This window comes from Eumetopias jubatus, unplaced genomic scaffold (assembly GCF_037043125.1).
Source record: "Eumetopias jubatus isolate StellerSeaLion01/CBP00866 unplaced genomic scaffold, mEumJub1_p1.0 scaffold_7, whole genome shotgun sequence".
Lineage (NCBI taxonomy): Eukaryota > Metazoa > Chordata > Mammalia > Carnivora > Otariidae > Eumetopias > Eumetopias jubatus.
The window spans coordinates 83,620,227-83,641,082 of NW_028274813.1; the positions used below are offsets into that span (position 1 = coordinate 83,620,227).

Consider the following 20,856-nt stretch of genomic DNA (forward strand, 5'->3'; position numbering starts at 1 on the left):
TGGGAGAGGGCCTTGAGGAGTGACAAGTGCCCAAGGGGAGAGCTATAGCCGCCACCTGGTCCCAGTAGCACGGCCCCGGTGACCCTGGCTTCAGCCCCAGAGTGTGGTCAGCCTGCCCTGATCCAACTCAGCCCAAACGCAGAAGCTGTGCCTTCTGGAAAGGAACAAGTATTTTCCTTTAAGAAAGGGTCCTGGATGGGCGCCTGGGTGGCTCAGTCGTTAAGCGTCTGCCTTCGGCTCAGGTCATGATCCCGGGGTCCTGGGATCGAGCCCTGCATCCAGCTCCCTGCTCGGCGGGAAGCCTGCTTCTCCCTCTCCCACTCCTCCTGCTTGTGTTCCCTCTCTTGCTGTCTCTCTCTATCAAATAAATAAATAAAATCTTTAAAAAAATTATAAAAAAAAAAGAAAGAAAGGGTCCTGGAGCCCACCCACAACACCCAAGAAAACTGGCAGAGCGCCCAGCTACACACAGACTTCAGGCCCCTGCCATCCAAATCTGACAGCTCTCTGGGGTGTCTCCCCGTGTTGCCACCTGAGGGCGCCCGGAGCTGGGTCTGAGGCTGCCGCGGGCACTGCTGTTGTTGTTATCATTAGGATAATTAATAAGCAAGCACTGATGGGGCCAAGTGGAGGAAGAGGCAGGCCCCTGCTGCCCTGGAGAATCCCTGGAAAGATCCAGTGGGGCTGTGGGCAACAGGGGACTGAGTGGCTCGTTCCTCCTCCCTACCCAGGACTTCTGGGAAGGGCCCTCTGGAGTAGGCTCCGGGGGACAGGTAGAGAGGCAAGGGCGAGGGGAGGGGAAACACTTGGTAGGCTGCATTTGGAACCGGCTCAGCATCTGCCTGACAGGATGGCTTCAGGCACAGCCACCGCCGTGAGGACTGGTTGTGGGGCGGGCCAAGCTCTGAGGCAATTATTCATTAATTTAACAGGCATCTGTCTGCTTATTTATGGAATGCCTACTGTGTGCAAGGTGGTTTACTAATAATAGCTAAGGTTTTATTGGATACTGTGAGGACACAGCCAACTTTCACACCATGTCTTAGGGGTTGCGGGGGCGTGTAGATGCAGAGGAAGCAACTAGGAAGAACGACAACCCCCAAAGATATGGGCCATGGGGCTTTGGCCTGTGTAGTGTAGCAGTGGGGATGTCAGATATAAAACCTGAGGATTACCAAAAAGATCTTGGAAAACTTGAGACCCAAGGCCCAAGATCCTGGAGATAAAGGGGTGGGAAATGGGGCACGAATATGGGAAATTTGGGTGAAAGGCTCAAGAAAAAGGCAGGAAGGGGTGTTAGTAGGTCCTGAGTGGGGAGCCTTGAGTCACGATTTCGGGGGCCCTGACGATTGGGAATTTAGGGGACTGAGACGCTTTATGTCCTGAGACGGGGGGCGGGACTCTGGCATCAGAGCCTGGACAAAAGTTGGGGTGCGATAGAGGCTCTAGCGAGGTTTGACAGCAGGAGCTGGAGTGCTGGGTCTGAAAGGATGCGGGAAAGTGTTTAGGGAAAGGAGGGGCGTGGCTGAGTGCGCCACCCGGGCACCGGGGTGCCGCGGCGGTTGGGGAGGCCGGGGGCTGGGGGCCGGCCGGACAGGCGGCGGCCGGGTAGGCGCTCCGAGCGAGCCGCCCGAGGCTCCGCGGGGGGGCGGTACGAGCTCAGGCTTGAGGGCGGGCGTGCTGGGGAGGAGGCGGCGGCTCGCAGAAGAACATGAATCAGCGGCGGCGGCGGCGGCGACGGCGGCGACGGCTGTGGAAGGAGCGCGGTGGCCCATTAGCGGCCCCGGGGACCCCGCGCTGCTGACGGCGGCCGCGGCGACTTGCAGCGGGCGCGGATCTCGGAGGCGCGGGCCCCAGCGCCGCCCCCCGGGACGGCCCCCTCCCCTCCCGCGGCCGTCCTCTCTCGTCCCTCCTCCTCCGTCCCTCCTCCCTCCTCCCTTGTCGCTCGCGGGCCGGGCCCGGCATGGTGCGGCGTCGCGGCCGATGGCGCTGAGGCGGAGCATGGGGCGGCCGGGGCTCCCGCCGCCGCCGCCGCCGCCGCCGCCGCCGCCGCCGCCGCCGCTGCCGCTGCTGCTGGCGGGTCTGGCCGCTCTGCTGCTGGCGGAGCCCGCGGCCGCAGGTAGGGGTTGGTCGGGAGGCGGCGGAACGCGGGGGCGCTGCGGAGGGGCGCGGCCGGGTGGGCGCCCAGGGACCGCAGCGGAGCGAGCCCCGGCCTGGGCGGGCCGGAGACTTGGGTGGGGGGACCCAAGCTGGAAGGCCGAGGCTTGGGGGCTGGGGGAGGGGGGCGCAGCGCAGCGTCCGCTGCAGGTTCTCGGGCCGGGGCCCCACCCCCAACTTTCTCGCGTCCGGGGCTCTTCTGGAGGGGTGGAAGGGAAGGGAGTGGGGCTGTGGGCCGAGCGGTCAGAGGGGATTTTCCCGCCTCGACGTGTCTAGTTGTTTGCTCTCCCCTCCCAGTCCTGGGGACCCCATTCTGCCCGTCCTGCACACGAGAGCCCCGTCTGAAACCACAGGGGCTGGACTCAGCACCCAAGAGGCACACCTACACCATTTAGGTACAGGGGCTGTGAGGGTGCCCAGTCACGGAAAACATCTGGACATACTCTAGTTCCTGTTACCCACTCAGAGCTTCCTGAAACGGGGAATGCTGGCGAGGATGGGCTGGAGTGAGGTTGCTGATCTTCGTGGAGGCTAGCCTTCGGAGACATTGGCCGGTTATAGGAGGGCTCCTCTCCAAGTTCCCAGGTCCCTCTGGGACTGTTGGGTGTGTATGGGGTGTGAGGTCATCCCTCCCTGCCCTGTGACCGGTCCTGTGTCACAGGCTATAAAGCAGCAGCCTCAGAGCTGGCACCTTGTCTGAGACCGCACTCCCTGCCATAGGAGATTCTCAGGGAAGGGAAGGCAAAGAGTGACAAGTTGACAAGTATTTACAAGGTGAAAGGTGTGTATCTCAGGATCAGAGAGTCCAGGAATTTGCCTAGGGTTGCACAGCAAAGGCAGGAAGAAGCAGGACTGGATTCAGCTCTGTGGTAGTTCACCTGCTCCTCTGCTTAAAAACACGCCAGGAGACTGGGAGTGTGTGTGTGTGTGTGTGTGTGTGTGTGTGTGCGCACGCGCGCAAGCGCGCAGAGGGTAGCATTACGCAAGGTGGCTCCTGTTGGTGTAACAGTAGCTCAGGGGTCTTGGGCTCCCTTTTCAGGGCCCCTCCCCTCCCTTCTACCTCCTACCTCCCTAGCACCCGCCCCTGCACACATTCAGGTATTAATAGAGCCGGTGGCTGCCAGGAAGCCTGCCATGTGTTTGATCTGACGTGGTTCTGCAGCCATATGTTCTCCACTTTAGGGGAGCACCCCCTCCTTCTCTTCCTCAGCCTCCTTTCATTTGTCGGGGTGGGGTGCAGGGGTGTGCCAGCAGCAGTGTGAAGTCTGGCCAGACACCTCGGGCAGGCAGAGAGCTGGCCGCCTGTTGAACTACAGGGGTGCAGCAGTACCTGCCCCAGGTGTATGAGAGGGCCCCACCTTTTTAGCCTGGCTTGCCTTCCTTTTGGTGGTTGGGCTTGAACTTAACATGGCCCAGTCGGGAGGTACGGGAAAGAGGTCACTTCCTTGGAGCTGGGGGGAACTTGGCAGTGGCAGACATGGTGGCTGGAGAGCTTGTCATTTTCCTTCCCCCAGCCAAGGCCCAGGCCACCTTCCCTCCCACACTGTCCAACCTCTGCTTTCTTGACCATTAGCTGAGGATGAGCCCTCTGACCCAGAACCTAGGTTCTGGAAGAGGATGGGGGATATTTCCAGGGACAGGGTCCCTGTCAAGCGGGCTGACACCTTCTCCTTCTCACCTCTCAGGCCTGAAGCTCATGGGAGCCCCGGTGAAGCTGACCGTGTCTCAGGGGCAGCCCGTGAAGCTCAACTGCAGTGTGGAGGGAATGGAGGAGCCCGAGATACAGTGGGTGAAGGACGGGGCTGTGGTCCAGAGTGTGGATCAGGTGTACATCCCAGTCAGTGAGCAGCACTGGATTGGCTTCCTCAGGTGCAGGACCGTGGGGGAGAGTGTGCATGTCAGCCTGGGGGCAGGTTGTGCTTTTTCCCTGGGCTTGGGAGCTGGGGGCAATGCTGATGCCCGGAGGTCTGGGTTTTTTTTATTCAACAACCTGTGGAAACTTCCAGAAGTGGGGGCAGGCTGAACCCACTGAGTCTGCCCAGCATAGCTGCGCACCCCCTTGACCCTGGGAGGTGAGCCTGGTGTCCTGTTTCCACAGCCTGAAGTCAGTGGAGCGCTCTGATGCAGGCCGGTACTGGTGCCAGGTGGAGGATGGGGGTGAAATGGAGACCTCCCAGCCAGTGTGGCTCACAGTAGAAGGTGAGGGGATTTTCCCGCCTCGACGTGTCTAGTTGTTTGAGACTCGTGTCTCACGAGTGGGCATGTTGACCTGGAGCAGGTGCTGTCTGCTAGTGACCACACCTCTGCAGAAGAAAGCTCAGTGGAAGCTGATTTGCCCCATTGCCCTCTGAGGGCCTGATTGCTCCAGGCTCCAGGCCTACCCTACCCCAGACACCGGTAGACCCTACTCATTGGAGTCTGGGTATTTCACAGCCAAGGGGGTGATAAGGATCTCCAATCTATGGGGTGCAGTCAGTTTCAGTTGTCTGAGCAGCAAGCCTAAGCACCCATCTGGGGCTGGACCCTTTCTGCCAAGTGGCCAGGCCAGGAGGGGGAGGGCTGGGGGAGGGGAGGAAGGATCCGCAGCTGCGGGAGCTCAGAGCTGTTCAGCCCAGGAAAACAAAGTGACTAAGAAAGTAACAAAGGGCCCTGAACGGGATCTGGGGCCTGCCAGCAGAACTCTGCTAAAGCTTCCGCCCACTCCTCCTCCCTTTCTGACCCTCCCCCAGCTCCCCACCCTCTGCCTCCTCCCCTGCTCTGGCAAGGCCATCAGAGCAGGTCTGGGAAGTGAGAATCTACCATGCCCAAGGAGACAGCATAAAGGATATTCGTAAGGTGCCCAAAGAAGGGAAGCTTCCCCCCTCAAGCTAGACGCCTGTTCTGCAATTTGACCCAGGCGTAAGGGGCCTGCAGGACCTTCTTTATAAAGGGCTGCAAATGGTAGCAAACTTGTGGTTTGGGTAGTTGGAAACTGAGAAGTGGGAAGGCTCATCCCTCCACCCCCCTTTCTCCCCAGGTGTGCCATTCTTCACTGTGGAGCCGAAAGATCTGGCAGTACCACCCAATGCCCCTTTCCAACTGTCTTGTGAGGCCGTGGGCCCCCCTGAACCTGTTACTATTGTGTGGTGGAGAGGAGGCACGAAGGTGGGGGGGCCCGCTCCCTCTCCCTCTGTTTTAAATGTAACAGGTGAGCAGCCTCAGGAGGGGGCTTTGAGTAGGGTTGGTGAGGCTGGCAGCGTGCAAATCTGTGCAAATCACCAAGTCTGCTCTTGTGAGTGTCCAAAGCACACCCCGGTGCCTGGGTACGTGAGCTGCACCGTTACTAAGCTCATTAGTCAGGTGTGCAAGGCTGGCCAGGGGAGCTCATCAGTGATCCTGCTGGGCATGCTTGAGGCCTCTGGAGCCTCTTTCCGTCCTTCACGGTAGTCCAGGCTATGCACAGCTGGCCCTGGGAGATGAGTCGTGTGAAACCAGGGGCACCCGTTTCCCCCACCCCTCCCAAGGGAAGGAGCCGGGAACCAGCCCACGCAGAGGTAGGAGGAGTGTCTGGCAGGCTTGCCTAGAAGACAAGAGTCTAGGGCTGCAGAGTAGGGAATGGCAGGGAGGAGGAAAGGGGGGGTGCAGCACAAAGAAACAGGAGCCTCCTCTCCTAATGACCCTTTCCAGAAATTTCTAGACATTTTCTCAAACAACTGTATTTATCCATACCTCCACACAGCTAGACCCAAAGCAGCAATGCCTGTACACCCCCCTGGACCCCAAGATCCTCAGGCACATAACGAAGCTTGTGAAGCTCTCTTCTCTGTGAAATAAAGCTCATGTTCCTGGTTGAGGCTTGAACTGACCAAAGGAGTTGGGAGTCTGAGCTTGGTCTCACATACTGGACGGTGGGAGGGATAGGTTCTGATGTGCCAAGCCCCCTAGCAATATGAATCTTGAGAACAGGTGGGCTGCCGGACCTGTCCGGGAGGTGCTGGTTTGGAGCCGATGAGAGGGAAGTTCAGTTCTCTCCAGATGTGCGTGGTTGGGACCCTCCGGCAGCCAGCCTGATAATAAGCACTCACTGAACTCCTACTCCACACACCACACTGCTAGGCACCATGGGGGATCGAGGGAATACAAAAGATACAGAATCCGTCAGTCCAGCCCCCAAGGAATTAGTGTAATTGGGGAGACAAGACACATGCATAAGATGCTGAGAACTATTGCAGGGCAAAGAATCTGCAAATCAACAATGATGCGGGCGTAGAGAAAACAGAAGGGCTCTGGACTGCACAGTAGAGGAGTGAACAGAGAAGGGAGTCAGCTTTGTGCTGTCTGCGGGAGGTGGGATTGAGGCAGGGGTGTAGTATGACCTTTCTCAGGTGCTTACTGTGTGCCACGCGCTTTATGTGGGTTCGCACAATCCTCCCAATTCAAGAGATGAGAAGACAGAGCCCCAGCCCTGGGTTTTATAGCCAGGCTCGTTAGACTCCAAAGTGCCTGGTTGTTCCAACCTGTTTAGCCCCTTCCTCTGGCTGGAGGGACTTCTGGATATTCAGATCCAGAGCCTGCACAAACCCCCTTCCCCAGTCCCAGGCTGAATGGGAGTTGCTGCTTGGGGGGCGCTGACTTGAGGTTTTCTGGCGTCAGGGGTGACCCAGAGCACCGTGTTCTCCTGTGAAGCTCACAACCTTAAAGGCCTGGCCTCTTCTCGCCCAGCCACTGTTCGCCTTCAAGGTAGGAGGACTGGCGGGAGGGAGGGAGGGTGAGTGAGGCAGGGGCGTTTGCAGCCAGCCGTCCAGCAGCCGGGTGAAGTTACAGTCATTTGGTGTTCCGGCTTCCCGAGGCCCTCCTGGGACGTGAGGGATGAAGGGTTAATTGGCAGAGCTCCATCCCTAGTGAGAGCACCTGAGACCCTGCCATGGCTGAGATGAGAATAGAAACCTGACGTCACAGCAGATTTCCCATCACGATGATGCAGAGTCCTCGGGAGGGAGGGAGGGAGAGAGGGAGCCAGCAGGAGATGGTCAGGGCTCATGCCCAGCCTTGCTTCTGCCAGTCCCTGTGGAGGGAATGGGGCTGGGGAAAACAGCCTAGCAGGATGATAGCGGAGATCCAAAGGGCTGGTGTGCACTAAGGGAGGGAAGATGGGAGGGAGAGAACCAGTGGGGGGGGTGGGTGGGAATGGGTTGTGGCTGCCTCTCAGTTGTCTCTCCCAAGGCCAGGGTACTGTCATCCCCCCTCCCCTGCCACACCCATTCTTATCCTATTCCTTGGCCAGATATAGGGCCCCTGATTCAGAGAGAGGCGACCTCTACCCGCAGCCAGCTGATAACACTCTCCCTGGTATGAGCAGCTCTCCCCTGCTGGCTTCTGGGCTTGTATATGACTGTGGTGCTGGGAGTGCTGGGTAGCCATCGTCAGGTTGGGGGGGACCCCAGGCCTTAGGGAGGGACTCGAGGCTTGACTCCTTCCTGGGCACTCAAGTCTAGGGCACTGACTCACTCCTTGTCCACAGCACTGCCTGCAGCCCCCTTTAACATCACAGTGACAAAGCTCTCCAGCAGCAATGCTAGTGTGGCCTGGACGCCAGGGGCCGATGGCCGGGCCCTGCTCCAGTCCTGTACGGTCCAGGTAAGGCGAGGGAGGACATGGCTCTCCTGGCCATGTTCGTTCTGTGGCTGCCTCGGTGGCACTTTGTTCGCAGTGGTATCACATTTACCTACACTTGTCCGTGGGGCTTGGTCTCCAGCTCTCTCCGGGTGTTGCTTCCTTTCCAGGAAAAGCCCAGCCCGCCCCTTACCATAGGTGCTCTGGCCACCAAGTGACTTGGCAAATTGGCTCAAACCTGTACATTCTTCAGGCTGGAAAGCAGATCACTGGAGCAGATGTGGGATGCCTGGAGGAGTTTTTCTTCTGTCGGCAAAACCCCAAACCTTTGATTTAGCTGATGCCTGTACCCTCATGTCCCATCCCCTGACTCATGCCAAAGAGAACAAGGGGACTGGAAGGGGTTCTAAGCCCCAGAGAGTGGAAAACGTGGATGAGGTGATACCAAAAACAAGAGGCAATGCAGCCTTGTTTATTTTCATCTGTTTACTCCCAAGTTTTTAATGAGCACCTTTGAAACTGTTCTAGGCAGTTCCCCCAGGCAGGAGAGGCCCCTGCTCTGGGCTCTACCATTTAGAGGACCCCACTCTGGCCCTCCTTTTGCTGCACCCCTTGCCCCTGGGCAAGGAGTCTGTAGAGACAAGGGGATATGCCCATCTAGATCATTGAGGACATCCCCTCCCCTCCCCCAACTGCCACGCCACACCATCTTAGATACTCAGGACCTCCACCCTTATGGCCCCCAGTCTGCTTCTGGGACCTGTGTGGGCCTCTTCCCTGGTCCCTCCTTGGGAGGGCATGGTTTGTGCACCTCAAGTCCAAAGGGCAGCCATTGTGGGGAATCGGTATGCAGGTAGCACTGTCCACACTCGCGCAGTTGATGTTCCTCCCGGTACAGACCCTTGGCTCACAGGCTAGCTCTTTTTTTTTTTTTAAAGATTTTATTTATTTATTTAATCGACAGAGAGAGAGAGACAGCGAGAGAGGGGACCCAAGCAGGGGGAGTGGGAGAGGGAGAAGCAGCCTTCCCGTGGAGCAGGAAGCCCGATGCGGGGCCCGATCCCAGGACCCTGGGGCCATGACCCCAGCCGAAGGCAGTTGCTCAACCGACTGAGCCCCCCAGGCACCCCACAGGCTAGCTCTTCTTGTGCCACCACATTCTGGCTTGGGAATCCTAGGGATGAGAGGATTATAAATGCAAACTTGACCTTCCAGATTGTTTTGAAGCTTTATTTGTTCGTATACCATCATAGGAAATATTTTGTTCCAATAATTTGTTAGCTGATTTATAACATGTAAATATTTAGCCATTTAGCCAAAATGTAAGGTGAAGGCCTGGTTCACCATGCTCCTAGGCTCCCAGTTACTCTGCCCTTGAGAAACTAGAGTTTGCACTGGCGTGTAGCTATAATAAACGGTAACCCTTCTAACCGAGTTATGTACCAAGCACAAAAGGGTATGAGTTTTCTAGAGTAGTTGGGAAAGTCTTTGACAGAAAACGTGGTATTTGCACCAAGTCTTAAAAGATGAGTTGGACTTCGCTAGTAAGAGCAGGTCATTCCAAGCAAAGGAACAGCATTTGCAAAGGCATGGAGGCATGGAACTTGGTGTTATTAGAGTGGGGGCAGGTGGGAGGGAGTGGGTTGCAAGTGTTTGCTGATAGGCTTAGAGGAGGCATTAACTCAAGATCTCCCCCCCCTTCTCTGTCCCCTGCTCCTGCCCATGCCTATTGCATCTTCGGCCTCCCTCCTCTCCATCATTACTTTGCTGCTTTTCTGTAGGTGACACAGGCTCCAGGAGGCTGGGAGGTCCTGGCTGTCGTGGTCCCCGTGCCGCCTTTTACCTGCCTGCTCCGGGACCTGGCACCTGCCACCAACTACAGCCTCAGGGTGCGCTGTGCCAACGCCTTGGGGCCTTCTCCATATGCCGACTGGGTGCCCTTTCGGACAAAGGGCCTAGGTAAGGGGCTTGCAGAGCAGAGTGGCTAGGCAGGGCCTGCGTGGGGAACAGGCGATGTTGGCTTCAGTCCTGAATGAAGTTGCTTGAGAGAGAGGTTACCTGAAAGGGGGGTTCCTGCCTCATTCAGCAAACACGGAGTGTCTGCTGCGTACCTATGAATTAGATAAATCCGACCTCTTCCCATGCAGCTTTAGTTCTAGGGGGTGGAGCAGGCATGCAAATTAGAAAAGATCAGATCGTTTGGTGAGGAAGAGTGCCCTCAGGGTGGTCCAGGCATACCCCCATAAAGAGATTGAGGTTTGAATGATAAGGAACAAGCCACACTTGGGGGAGGGGAAATCACTGCAGAAGCGGGCATAGCAAGTGCAGAGATCCTATGGCAGGAACTTGCTTGGAGTTCTCCTATCCATAGCAGAGATGCTGGTGGGGCTATGAGGGGGAAGTGGTGAAGGATGCTGCTGAGGCGGTAACCAAGAGCAGCACTGTACCTAGCAGGGTGCTGTGGGTCCTGCCATTGCTCACCCCTCCTCCACAGGACTCTGGGTGAGAGCAGTCAGAACTGGGAGGGAAGCTCAAGCCCCCACCTGTAGCTGTCTGAGCTGTGTAGCTCTTGGGAGTTGGTTCCAAAGGCTAGCACGGGATGGTGATAGTGGGTAGGGCAGGGCTCTTAGCGGCCTTCTCTCTTTGGGTACAGCCCCAGCCAGCGCTCCCCAGAACCTCCATGCCATCCGCACAGACTCAGGCCTCATCCTGGAGTGGGAAGAAGTGATCCCCGGGGGCCCTTTGGAAGGCCCCCTGGGACCCTATAAATTGTCCTGGGTTCAGGACAATGGAACCCAGGTAAGGGGCACCCAGGTAAGGGGAGACAAGCCTCTGCTCTCCAGGTACACCGAGTCATCTGTCAGGACTCAAGACCTTTAGAGCTTCCGAATGGCTGTCCTTGGTGGGCCTGGGGACTTTGGTGGGCTGGGCCTCCCACCACCCCAGGGAGTCCACTTTTCCCCACCTTCCCCTGCAGGCTTCCCTCCTTGTTGGATTGTCTCCTGTTAGGATTGTATCCGGTGGCTGCTTGTAAAGCAGAAAGCACATTCCTGAACAGACTGGGGGAGGGCACGGATGAGGCTGTCTTATCCTCAGCCTGGTTTCTTCCCATCCCCCACCGCTGCCTGCCGGGACTGAGCCTTGTTTGTGTTCAGGGGAGGCCTCTGTGGCCTGGAGAAGGAATGTGATGACTCCCAGCAGGTTGTGTTCCTGAGGTCCCTGAACCCACGGTGTCCCTTACCTCCTGGGTTCCTAGCCGGACCTTTTTCTGCATTCAGGCCCCAGCAGGAGGCCTTTTCCTCAGCCTCAAACGTGGGATGGGGGTTTTTCCTGGCTGCAGGGTGAGCTGACAGTGGAGGGGACCAGGGCCAACTTGACAGGCTGGGATCCGCAGAAGGACCTGACTGTGCGTGTATGCATCTCCAATGCAGTTGGCTGTGGGCCCTGGAGTCAGCCACTGGTGGTCTCTTCTCATGACCATGCAGGTAAGGCCTGTAGGGGAAGGGCAGAGGCGATCAAGGCTCTCAAGGGCAACCTAGATCGGTGGAAGGAGCTTGGTAGCACCTTTGCCTCTAATAGACCCAAAGACTCAGCAGTTGAGGCCAGGGTTGGTATTTGAACGATATGTCATTCTCCCCCTGCCCCAGAACTAGCATAGAAATCCCCGGTCTCATCGTAGGTTCCAACAGCCAGGGCCTGTCACTGACAGGGTCGGAACTCTTGGGGCTTCCTTTGGAATTTCTTTCTCCTCGGGATCTTTATTGACTTAAGAGAACCTCTTGTCCCGGCCAGATGGTCATCAATGGAAAGTTCTAAAGGGATTCCTTGATGTCAGCCTCACTCATGCCACTGCCCCTGTCTCCCATAGGCCAGCAGGGCCATCCCCACAGCCGCACATCCTGGGTGCCTGTGGTCCTGGGTGTGCTGACAGCCTTGGTGACGGCCGCGGCCTTGGCCCTCATCCTGCTTCGGAAGAGGCGGAAGGAGACACGGTTCGGGTAAGTTGGGGGGGCCGAGGAGGGAGAGGCGGGCGGTGACCAGAGATCTTGGGGCTGACTCCAAGTCCTGGATTTCCCCTTAGGCAAGCCTTTGACAGTGTCATGGCCCGGGGGGAGCCAGCCGTTCACTTCCGGGCAGCCCGGTCCTTCAATCGGGAGCGGCCTGAGCGTATTGAGGCCACACGTGAGTGTGGGGAATCATAGGAAGAATGGACTCTCTTCGCGCCCCTATCCATATTCTTTTTGTTAGCTCATTAATTTGGCCAGTGTGTCTGAACACTGATGAGTCCTGAGCACACAGCAGTGGAAAAGACCCATAGACCTACCCTCGTGGAGGTTGCCATCCTAGCCGTGGGAGAGCTAAAGTAAGCTCATGCCTCCTCTGAGGGCTGAGCCTGGGGTGTGTGTCAGGAGCCAGAGAGGCCCCTCTTCTGTCTCACCACCCTTCTCCCCACAGTGGACAGCTTGGGCATCAGCGATGAACTTAAGGACAAACTGGAGGATGTGCTCATCCCTGAGCAGCAGTTCACCCTGGGCCGGATGTTGGGCAAAGGTGTGTGGGGCTGCATGGAGACTAGCCAGGGTGCAGTTTGTCTTTGATTGCTCCCAGCACTTTGGGGGTGTGGGTTTGGGGCAGCTCCTGTGAACACGATATGCTGAGTCGGGGATGTTTGGGGGAACGGTGGCTGGGGATAAGGAGGGCAGAGGAGCACTCCCAGCATACTCCCTTCGGCTGTGGACAAGGGAGCCTCCTGCAGTGGCCCCGAAGTCTAGTGATTTGTGTCCCTGGGGAAGGTCACCTTGAAGAAAAGGGGCGGGGGGTGGTAGGGCAAGCGGCCTCACCATCATTTGGGTCGGTTCCTAGGAGAGTTTGGTTCAGTGCGGGAGGCCCAGCTGAAGCAGGAGGATGGCTCCTTTGTGAAAGTGGCCGTCAAGATGCTGAAAGGTGAGTGGAGAACAGTAGATCTAGAGTGGGGAGTGGAAGGGGTGACTGAGCCGGAAGTAGGCTCTGCTGCACCCCTAGACTTTCCAAGAAGAGTTAGTCAGCACTAACTAGGATGCCGCCTGTGCCACGTGAATAATTCAAAAGCATAAACCAACACACGTTTGCGCCCTTCGCTTTCTGTTGTCAGCAGTGACTGCCCTCTGGGCTCATTCAGGGCGATTAAAGCTGGTTGCCTGAGCGTCTGGGCTATCCAAACCAAAGGGAAGACTGTTAGCAAGTGGAAAAATGGTTGGAGAGCCCCACTCCATGGGAGTTTCTTCTGCTAATGGCCAGACTGTTTCCTGAGCCCTCTGGGAAGCCCAGGAAGGACAAGGCCTGGGAGTCTTGGCCAGAATTGGGGGCACATCTCCCTTATTCCCTCCCTCCCATCTTCTTCTAGCTGACATCATTGCTTCAAGCGACATTGAAGAGTTCCTCAGGGAAGCGGCTTGCATGAAGGAATTTGACCACCCACACGTGGCCAAGCTTGTTGGTGAGCTCCTTCTCGGGGGGAGGCAGATATACAATAGGGCTAAAAGTGTGCTCCCCCAAGGTGGGAGGGCAGCCTGTAGGAGAGAAGTTTGGACTTAGCTGGTGAGGAAGCAGATAGCAAAATAGCAAGGAAGGTCCTGGCTGAAATCTGATCCAACTCCAGATAAGGAGTTTATCGTGCAGGCCCTGTACCAAAGGTCCGCACTTGGAAGACTGCTCCTGTGGGCGCCTGGGTGGCTCGGTTGGTTAAGCGACTGCCTTCGGCTCAGGTCATGATCCTGGAGTCCCGGGATCGAGTCCCGCATCGGGCTCCCTGCTCAGCAGGGAGTCTGCTTCTCCCTCTGACCCTCCCTCCTCTCATGTGCTCTCTCTCTCTCTCTCATTCTTTCTCTCAAATAAATAAATAAAATCTTTAAAAAAAAAAGACTGCTCCTGTGAACAGAGGAGAAGGAGGGGACAAGTAAATGCTCCAGAGATCTGGGGGCAGCCAGATCTTAAGTAGTCACCAGTAGGTAGGCCAGTGTGGACTTACAGGGAGGGAGGTGGCAGAGCGAGGGCTAGAGATAGGACCTAGCAGGTGGCGGACTCATGCAGACACCTAAGCCATCTCTTGACTGCTATGTACCCTGCTCCTGACTCTCCCTTGTCCCCAGGAGTGAGCCTCCGCAGCAGGGCCAAAGGCCGTCTCCCCATCCCCATGGTCATCTTGCCCTTCATGAAGCACGGGGACCTGCACGCCTTCCTACTCGCCTCCCGGATTGGGGAGAATCCCTTTGTGAGTGCCTGAGGTGGAATGGCCAGGATTTGGAAAGGGACAAAGACCCTCGGATTGAGTTTGGCTTGGTGGGCAGGGCCGATTAAGCTGGTTGGGAAGAGGCAGGCTGGCTTTGACCCTTTTTATGTTAGAAGGCTTCCTTCTCCCTCGCAAAGTCCTGCTGGGAATTTTAGGCAGGGCGAGGGCCCGCTTCTGGGAGAAGAGACCTCTGGAGCTCCACACTGGGAGTGTCTTGACTCTTGGATGCTCTCTCAGATCTGCCAAAGCTTCTTTGTCTTGGGAAGCCGCTCCAAACGCCCTCCTGTAATTCCAAGGACAGTCTAGGCTTCCTGGCCAGGGAACCCCCTTCATCCTGCCCTGGCTGGGTGGGCAGATCCAGCCTGAGCTTGCCCTGTCTGCCCACCAGAACCTGCCCCTGCAGACCCTGGTCCGGTTCATGGTGGACATCGCCTGTGGCATGGAGTACCTGAGCTCCCGGAACTTTATCCACCGAGACCTGGCTGCTCGGAATTGCATGTATGTGAATTCTAGAGGGCTCGGGGCGTGGGGTGGGTGGGGAACAGAGCAGCCTATGACAGGAGGACTAGCTAATGGTCAGCTCTCACCTGGGTGCGTGGGGACAGCTGGGGAGCAAAGATGCCCTGGTTTCCGTAAGGCTGACTGCATCCTCCAACACCCCTCACAGGCTGGCGGAAGACATGACAGTGTGCGTAGCTGACTTTGGGCTCTCCCGGAAGATCTATAGCGGGGACTACTATCGCCAGGGCTGTGCCTCCAAATTGCCTGTCAAGTGGCTGGCCCTGGAGAGCCTGGCCGACAACCTGTATACTGTGCACAGTGACGTGGTGAGCAGGGTGGCACAGTGAGTCTCGGTGGGAACGCAAGCAGCGTGGCCTAGGGTGTGGGTGGCCCTTTAGAGTCCTCAAGGACCTAGCCGGGTCTCTTCTTTGGGCTTTGGCTGCTCCCTTATGAGGCACCTGAGCCCTAAGATGTGCTTGCCTTAGGATTCTGCCCAGCTCAGGAAACCTAGTGACATCTCCCCTCCAACCTTGCTTCCATCCCAGTGGGCCTTCGGGGTGACCATGTGGGAGATCATGACTCGTGGGCAGACGCCGTATGCTGGCATTGAGAATGCTGAGATTTACAACTACCTCATCGGCGGGAACCGCCTGAAACAGCCTCCGGAGTGTACAGAGGACGTGTGAGTGCCCTGGGAAGGGGATCTGGGGAGGAAGGAGGAATTTGGGGTTTCAGGTGCTGCCTTCCACGACAGCTGCTGGTCCAGTGGGAGCTCGGAACCTCAACTGGACCTTTCGGTTTTTTGGTGGAAATGTCCTTGTCCCCAGAGGGAAGACCAACCTCCACTCCAAGCTGCCTCTTCATCTGCCACCTCCTGTTTACTCTCTCTCCCGCTTTCCCATCCTGTATTTTTTGTTCCACCCTTTTTTACACTCTTACTTTCTCCAGTTTCCAGGAAGAACCAGGAACCATGAGGGCAGAAGGTACAGAGTTGAGCAACAGCGCACGATTCTGTCACCTTCTCCCCACCCACCCCCAACTCCTTCTCAGTCCCCAGCTAGTCTAAGAAAACCTCCCAGGCTGAGCCCTCCCTCCCCCTCAGAGAGGGCTGCCCCAGGGCAAGAAAAAACTGCCGCTCTATCACATTCCTTGCTAGACAAGGAGGGGGCGTGGGGGGTGGGGTGGCGGGAGGTTGGCCTCCTCTTAAGGGATGGAGAGACCTAAGATCCTGGGGAGAAGAACTGCCTTCTTTCCTTTCTGAAAGCCTGGAACCTTTGGGAGTGGGGTAGGGTGGGGATACACCCACTGCACAGGGAAGTGTTGTGAACCCCTCGTGACTGGAAGACAGGGTTACTAGCATTAGCTGGGTACTTTACAGGCATTCTTTCAGGTAATCCCCTTCTAATCCCATAAGGAAAAGACTATCATTACCCTATTTTGTAGATGAAAAACTAAGATTAAAGAGGCTAAGTAACATGGCCAAGGTCACACAGCTATTAAGTAGATGAGTTGGGATGTGAACCTAGATACCTGTGATTTTAGACTAGGTGCCTCTTAACTGTGACGCCAAATGTAATTTGTCCGTTCTAGTGTTGTATTTCCCCCCCTGTGCAAGCCAGTTGCCCTGGGGCCCTGGAGGACCTTTTCACTGGTACCAGGGGGAGGGCGTCCACAGTGATCCAGGGAAGGAATCTACTCCCTACCTCTTGCTGTGGGGTTGGACCAGAGGTCCAAGATCAGGGACAGGCAGAGGAACGCCTGGCCTGAATGGTGGGGTCCTTTTTCTCCAGGGCAGTTGGTTTGGAGTGCCCTGATCCTTGACTGTGGGTGAGAGGGAAATCTGAGGGTGCGAGCCAGGCCCTACCCCTCCTGCTCATCTGCACAGCTCAGGGCATGGCAGGGGCAGGAGCTCAGGTCTCCCTGTGGCTGTAGCCTGCCTGGGCATCTGGAGCTGCAGAGGTTCTGCTGGGCATCGGGGATCAGGCTCCGGCTTAGCTTCCTCCCAGGCCGGAGCTAGTGTTGTCAATGGGGTGGGCGCTGGCCTCCTACCAGCCAGCCTGGTGGACAGGCGCCAGTTGGCTCCTAGCACAGCCTTGACAATGTAGCCCAGCCTGGCCACATACCCATGGCCCTGGGCCATTTCCATGCCCTCTTCGATGTCTGGCACCATTCCTCCCATCATTGGGGGCCCCTGTCAGGAGGGCCAGTGTGTGGGGCAGTGTTTGGGGCTTCTGTTGTGGGCACAAGAGAGTCAGGCATTTGCTCTGACTGCATCTGGTCTCAACCCTCTTCCCTTAGTTCTTTTTTTTTTTTAACTTAAGCCCGAGGCATTCCCTGGGAACAGGAATAAGACCTCAGGGAATCTGTAAGGTTCCTGATAGTGTATGTAAAAAGTGTTCCTTCCTGGGGGTAGGGGTGGGGTGGGTGGGGTGGGGTGGGGGGGAGGGCTGGAAGCTTTTCTAGATTCAAAGATGTCCATGAACAATGAAGATTTAAGTCCGCCTGTGTGGGTGAGGATTTGGGACAAAGGGTGGCTGTTCAAATCCTTGCCATTAAAATAACACTGACTCCCGCTGTGTTCTGCAAGGCAAAAGCACGCCTAGTGCCCCCTCCCAGCAGAGCCTAGGTTGGACTCTCAGCCAGCTCCATCACTTTCTACCTGTGTGACCTTGGGCAAGGTTCTTAACCTCTCTGGGCCTCAGTTTCCACAGTGGTAAAATAGGGATCATTTATTTCACAGGGTTGTGGTGAGCATTACATAATAAATGTCAACTACTTAGAAGAGGGCCTGATACATAGTCCTACATACGGGTGTGTTAAAGTTTTCCACATCGTGGTTCCGTATGGTTAAGGGGCCTCAGCTTCTCCTCGTGGTTCCTCATTGCCTCCCCTCACGCTCCTCTGCGCCCAGGTATGAGCTCATGTACCAGTGCTGGAGCGCCGACCCCAAGCGGCGCCCGACCTTCACGTGCCTGCGGATGGAGCTGGAGAGCATCCTGGGCCACCTGTCCGTGCTGTCCACCAGCCAGGACCCCTTGTACATCAACCTGGAGCGAGCCGAGGAGCCCGCCGAGGGAGGCCCCCTGCAGCTGCCTGGCGGGGAGCAGGCCAGCAGCGGGGCCGGGGATGGCAGCAGTGTGGGGGCAACCGGGGGCACCCCCAGTGACTATCGGTACATCCTCAGCCCTGGGGGGCTCGCTGAGCGGCCCGGGCAGGAGGAGGAGCCGCCAGAAAGCCCCGCCAGTGAGGCCCAGAGGCGGCTGCTGCAGCAGCAGGGCCTCCTGCCCCACAGTAGCTGTTAGCCCGCAGGCTGAGTGCGGCCGGGGCCATGCTGCTGGCCGAGGACCCTGGCCCGGGCCGCGCGGCGTGGGGGCTCCTGTGGCAGTCCTCCCAAGCTGCGCTGGAAGCCTGGACGGACCAAATGGCCCAATTCCGGTTCTTCCTGCGGCCACTCTGGCCTGCCTGGCATTGGCTCAGGCCGGGGCCCGGTGGAGGTGGGCCAGGCCTGGTTGCCTAAACCCAGGCAGCTGGCAGGAGGGGGGTGGTGGTTATGTTTCCATGGTTACCGTGGGTGTGGAGAGGAGTTGGGGGAGGGTAGATCCAGCCCTGTGGGCCCCTACCCTCTGGCTGAGCTGCTCCTGCTGCTTTAGCGCATACACTGAGGTGTCTGACCCTGGGGGCCCCAGCCCTGCCCATGCTTGGGGTTTTAAGTGTCCAGGTTTGCTCTTCCTCACAAAGAGATGCCCTTGTATTATTCCCCTGTAGGTGAGAGTTGGTAAGGGGTTGATACAGTCAGGTCCCAAGTGCTGGGAGACAGTGGGGCATTCTCAGGTCTGAATCCTCGTCCCCTTCCTGATGACCCAGACCACCTAGGCCAGGAGTCAAGTGCAGCTGACCAGGTCACAGCAAGGCATGCTGGATCACGGCAGGCTGCCATTTGCCCAGCCTCTAAAGGCAGGGCACCCAGCCTGGCAAGAGGAAGGGGTGCTGTAGGCCTGCCCAGGAACGCGTGAGGCCCTCTTACGCCCTCCCACAGGCTGTCTGAGCATGCTACCAAATCCCAGAATACCCTAAGACTAACAAAGGCAGCTGTGTCTGAGCTCAGTCCTTCCACGCAGCGTCCCTTAGCCCCAGTTTTCCCTCTCCCTGGAGACCCTCTTCTGTCCCGTATCTCCAGAGACAGACAGAAAATAGGCCTGGTGGCTGGCGTGGGTGAGGGGGAGTTACTGGAGCCTGGACCCCAGCCCTGGCTAGGGGAGCCCCTGGATTGCATGGGGCAGGCCCCTGCTGTTAGGGATATTTCCAAGCTGTTAGAAGCTGTTTAAAAACGGAAATAAAATTGAGAGCTAAAGACCCAAGGCTTTGTCTCTTAACTGTTTACTTTTTTCCAGATCGCAAAAATGAAGCATCTCTGCATAGAAAAAAATCTGGAAAGACATATGCCAAAATGTTAACAGCTGTTATCTTTACATGATGTGAGTTAAAGGGACTTGTTTTCCTTTGTGCCTTCCAAGTTTTCTGCACTGAGCACAAAATGCTTTTGTAATTAGAAAAGACCCCAGAGAATGTTATCACATTAAAGATAATACATAGTCAGGTAGACAATTAGGAAAATGTAGAAAATCATTTTTAAAAGTGCCAAATACCTATATTCCTACCACCTAGAGATAGCCGCCCTTGACCTTTTGAAAACGTAAATGTTTTGAAAAGCTTTGGCTGTTTCCTACCCCTCTATCAGACTTTCCTTCTATCTTTGGGTGTGGACACTTTGTTCTCACCTTTATACCATTGCTGGGAGCCAGGGGAAACTGGGAAGAAACAGGCAAAGAGAATGGTTTGCCTCTTCAGAATTAGAAGTAAGAGCATGAAGTTTGCTGCTAAGTATTTCCACCTGAACATTTTAGTTTAGAAGCTTTATTTATTTATTTTTAAAGATTTTATTTATTTATTTGACAGAAAGAGCACAAGCAGCGGGGAGTGGCAGGCAGAGAGAGAGGGAGAAGCAGACTCCCTGCTGAGCAGGGAGCCTGATGCGATGCGGGGCTCCATCCCAGGACCCTGAGATCATGACCTGAGCTGAAGGAGGATGCTTAACCAACTGAGCCCCCCAGGCACCTGATAGTTTAGAAGCTTTGAGAGCAAGCTCGTGGGAGCATGTAGCAGGAGGCATGAGAACTGGGCCCTTCTCTGTGCGGAGGGGTGTGGGAAGACAGGGAGGGACACAGGTATTGCCCTGCTGGCTAAGGGCAATGGAATGGGGCGGGTGCTTCTGAAAGCAAATATCCTGAAAAACCTGGTGCTGGTACTCCAGATTCTGGTTGTCATGTGGATCGTGGATCGTGAGACCTGAATTCACTTCCAGGGAAGTGGCTTTCAGAATGTTTCCTGCTGTGATTAGCTTTAACTGCAGGTCATGATTACTTGCGAGGTTATGTTTGGGAATGATTGAGAAGAGCTTTACTCTCAAATAATTGTCTGCCATTAATGGGCTCCTATTATGTGCCAGGCACTGCACCAAGCACTTCATATATATTATCTCATTTAATACAGAGAGCATTCCTACAAGATGGGAATATAATTATCATCCTCCGATAGGACAGAAATGAGGGTTAGTAACTTGTCCAAGGTTATGTAGCTAATGAATGGTCAATTCAGGCCTGAAACCCACTAAGTCAGAGAGCAGAGCCTGTGCTCCTTCTCCCCCCAGCATTCCAGAGAGCACCCTGAAGCAGCTCTGTCATGATCATGTTATCTTTTGGGTGAATGCAGGTCAACAGTAGGCACCTTTTAATGTACAGGAGGCTCCTGGGTGGCTCAGTCAGTTAAGCATCCGACTCTTGATCTCAGCTCAGGTCTGGATCTCAGGGGTGTGAGTTTAAGCCCTCCATTGGGCTCCACGCTGGTCATGGAGCCTACTTAAAAAAAGTACAGGAGTTCTGGGGTGTGTGTGTGTGTGTGTGTGTGTGTGTGTGTGTGTGTGTGTGAGACAAAGTAATTAAGTAGTAGTTACCCACCAGTAACTAAATCTGTGTAAATAATTTTCTCAGCTCAGTCTTTTTTCCCCAAGCATCTTGGCTCCCCCATGGTGAAGGGGTTTGAGGTAGGTGATAATAGTAGAGTTTTTAAAAACTTTTTTTTGAAGTACAGAACACATCTCAAAAAAATATGCCAATCAGAAGTGCACAGTCCTTAAGAATTTCCACAAACAGATCCAAATAACCAGCAACCAGATCGAGAGACAAATATTACCAGCACTCTAGAAGCAACCCTTTAGGCCCTGCCCCAACCTCTGCCTCCTCCTACCTCCCCAAAGGTAACCTCTATCCTGACTTACAACA

The 20,856-nt window shown here is 56.0% G+C and overlaps 1 protein-coding gene across 1 annotated transcript; it reads left to right on the forward strand.

The window, feature by feature from the left end:
* Window positions 1–1,968: 1,968 nt before the first annotated feature.
* On the forward strand, window positions 1,969–17,947 carry TYRO3 (TYRO3 protein tyrosine kinase). Its single transcript, XM_028096079.2, has 19 exons — window positions 1,969–2,119; window positions 3,843–4,026; window positions 4,256–4,356; window positions 5,174–5,344; window positions 6,790–6,876; window positions 7,658–7,773; window positions 9,531–9,708; window positions 10,403–10,548; window positions 11,090–11,234; window positions 11,618–11,747; window positions 11,831–11,931; window positions 12,205–12,300; window positions 12,613–12,693; window positions 13,133–13,225; window positions 13,878–13,999; window positions 14,406–14,515; window positions 14,685–14,844; window positions 15,064–15,200; window positions 17,430–17,947. Exons 1-19 carry the CDS (start codon window positions 1,984–1,986, stop codon window positions 17,818–17,820), a joined length of 2,685 nt encoding a protein of 894 aa, XP_027951880.2. The 5' UTR covers window positions 1,969–1,983; the 3' UTR covers window positions 17,821–17,947.
* Window positions 17,948–20,856: the final 2,909 nt, after the last annotated feature.

Bases quoted from the DNA above. Each gene is read 5' to 3' on its own strand.
- TYRO3 (XM_028096079.2), top strand. From the start codon at position 1,984: ATGGCGCTGAGGCGGAGCATGGGGCGGCCGGGGCTCCCGCCGCCGCCG. The intron at 4,357-5,173 runs GTGAGGGGATTT...CTTTCTCCCCAG, and splicing joins AGTGTGGCTCACAGTAGAAG to GTGTGCCATTCTTCACTGTG. The intron at 5,345-6,789 runs GTGAGCAGCCTC...TTCTGGCGTCAG, and splicing joins CTCTGTTTTAAATGTAACAG to GGGTGACCCAGAGCACCGTG.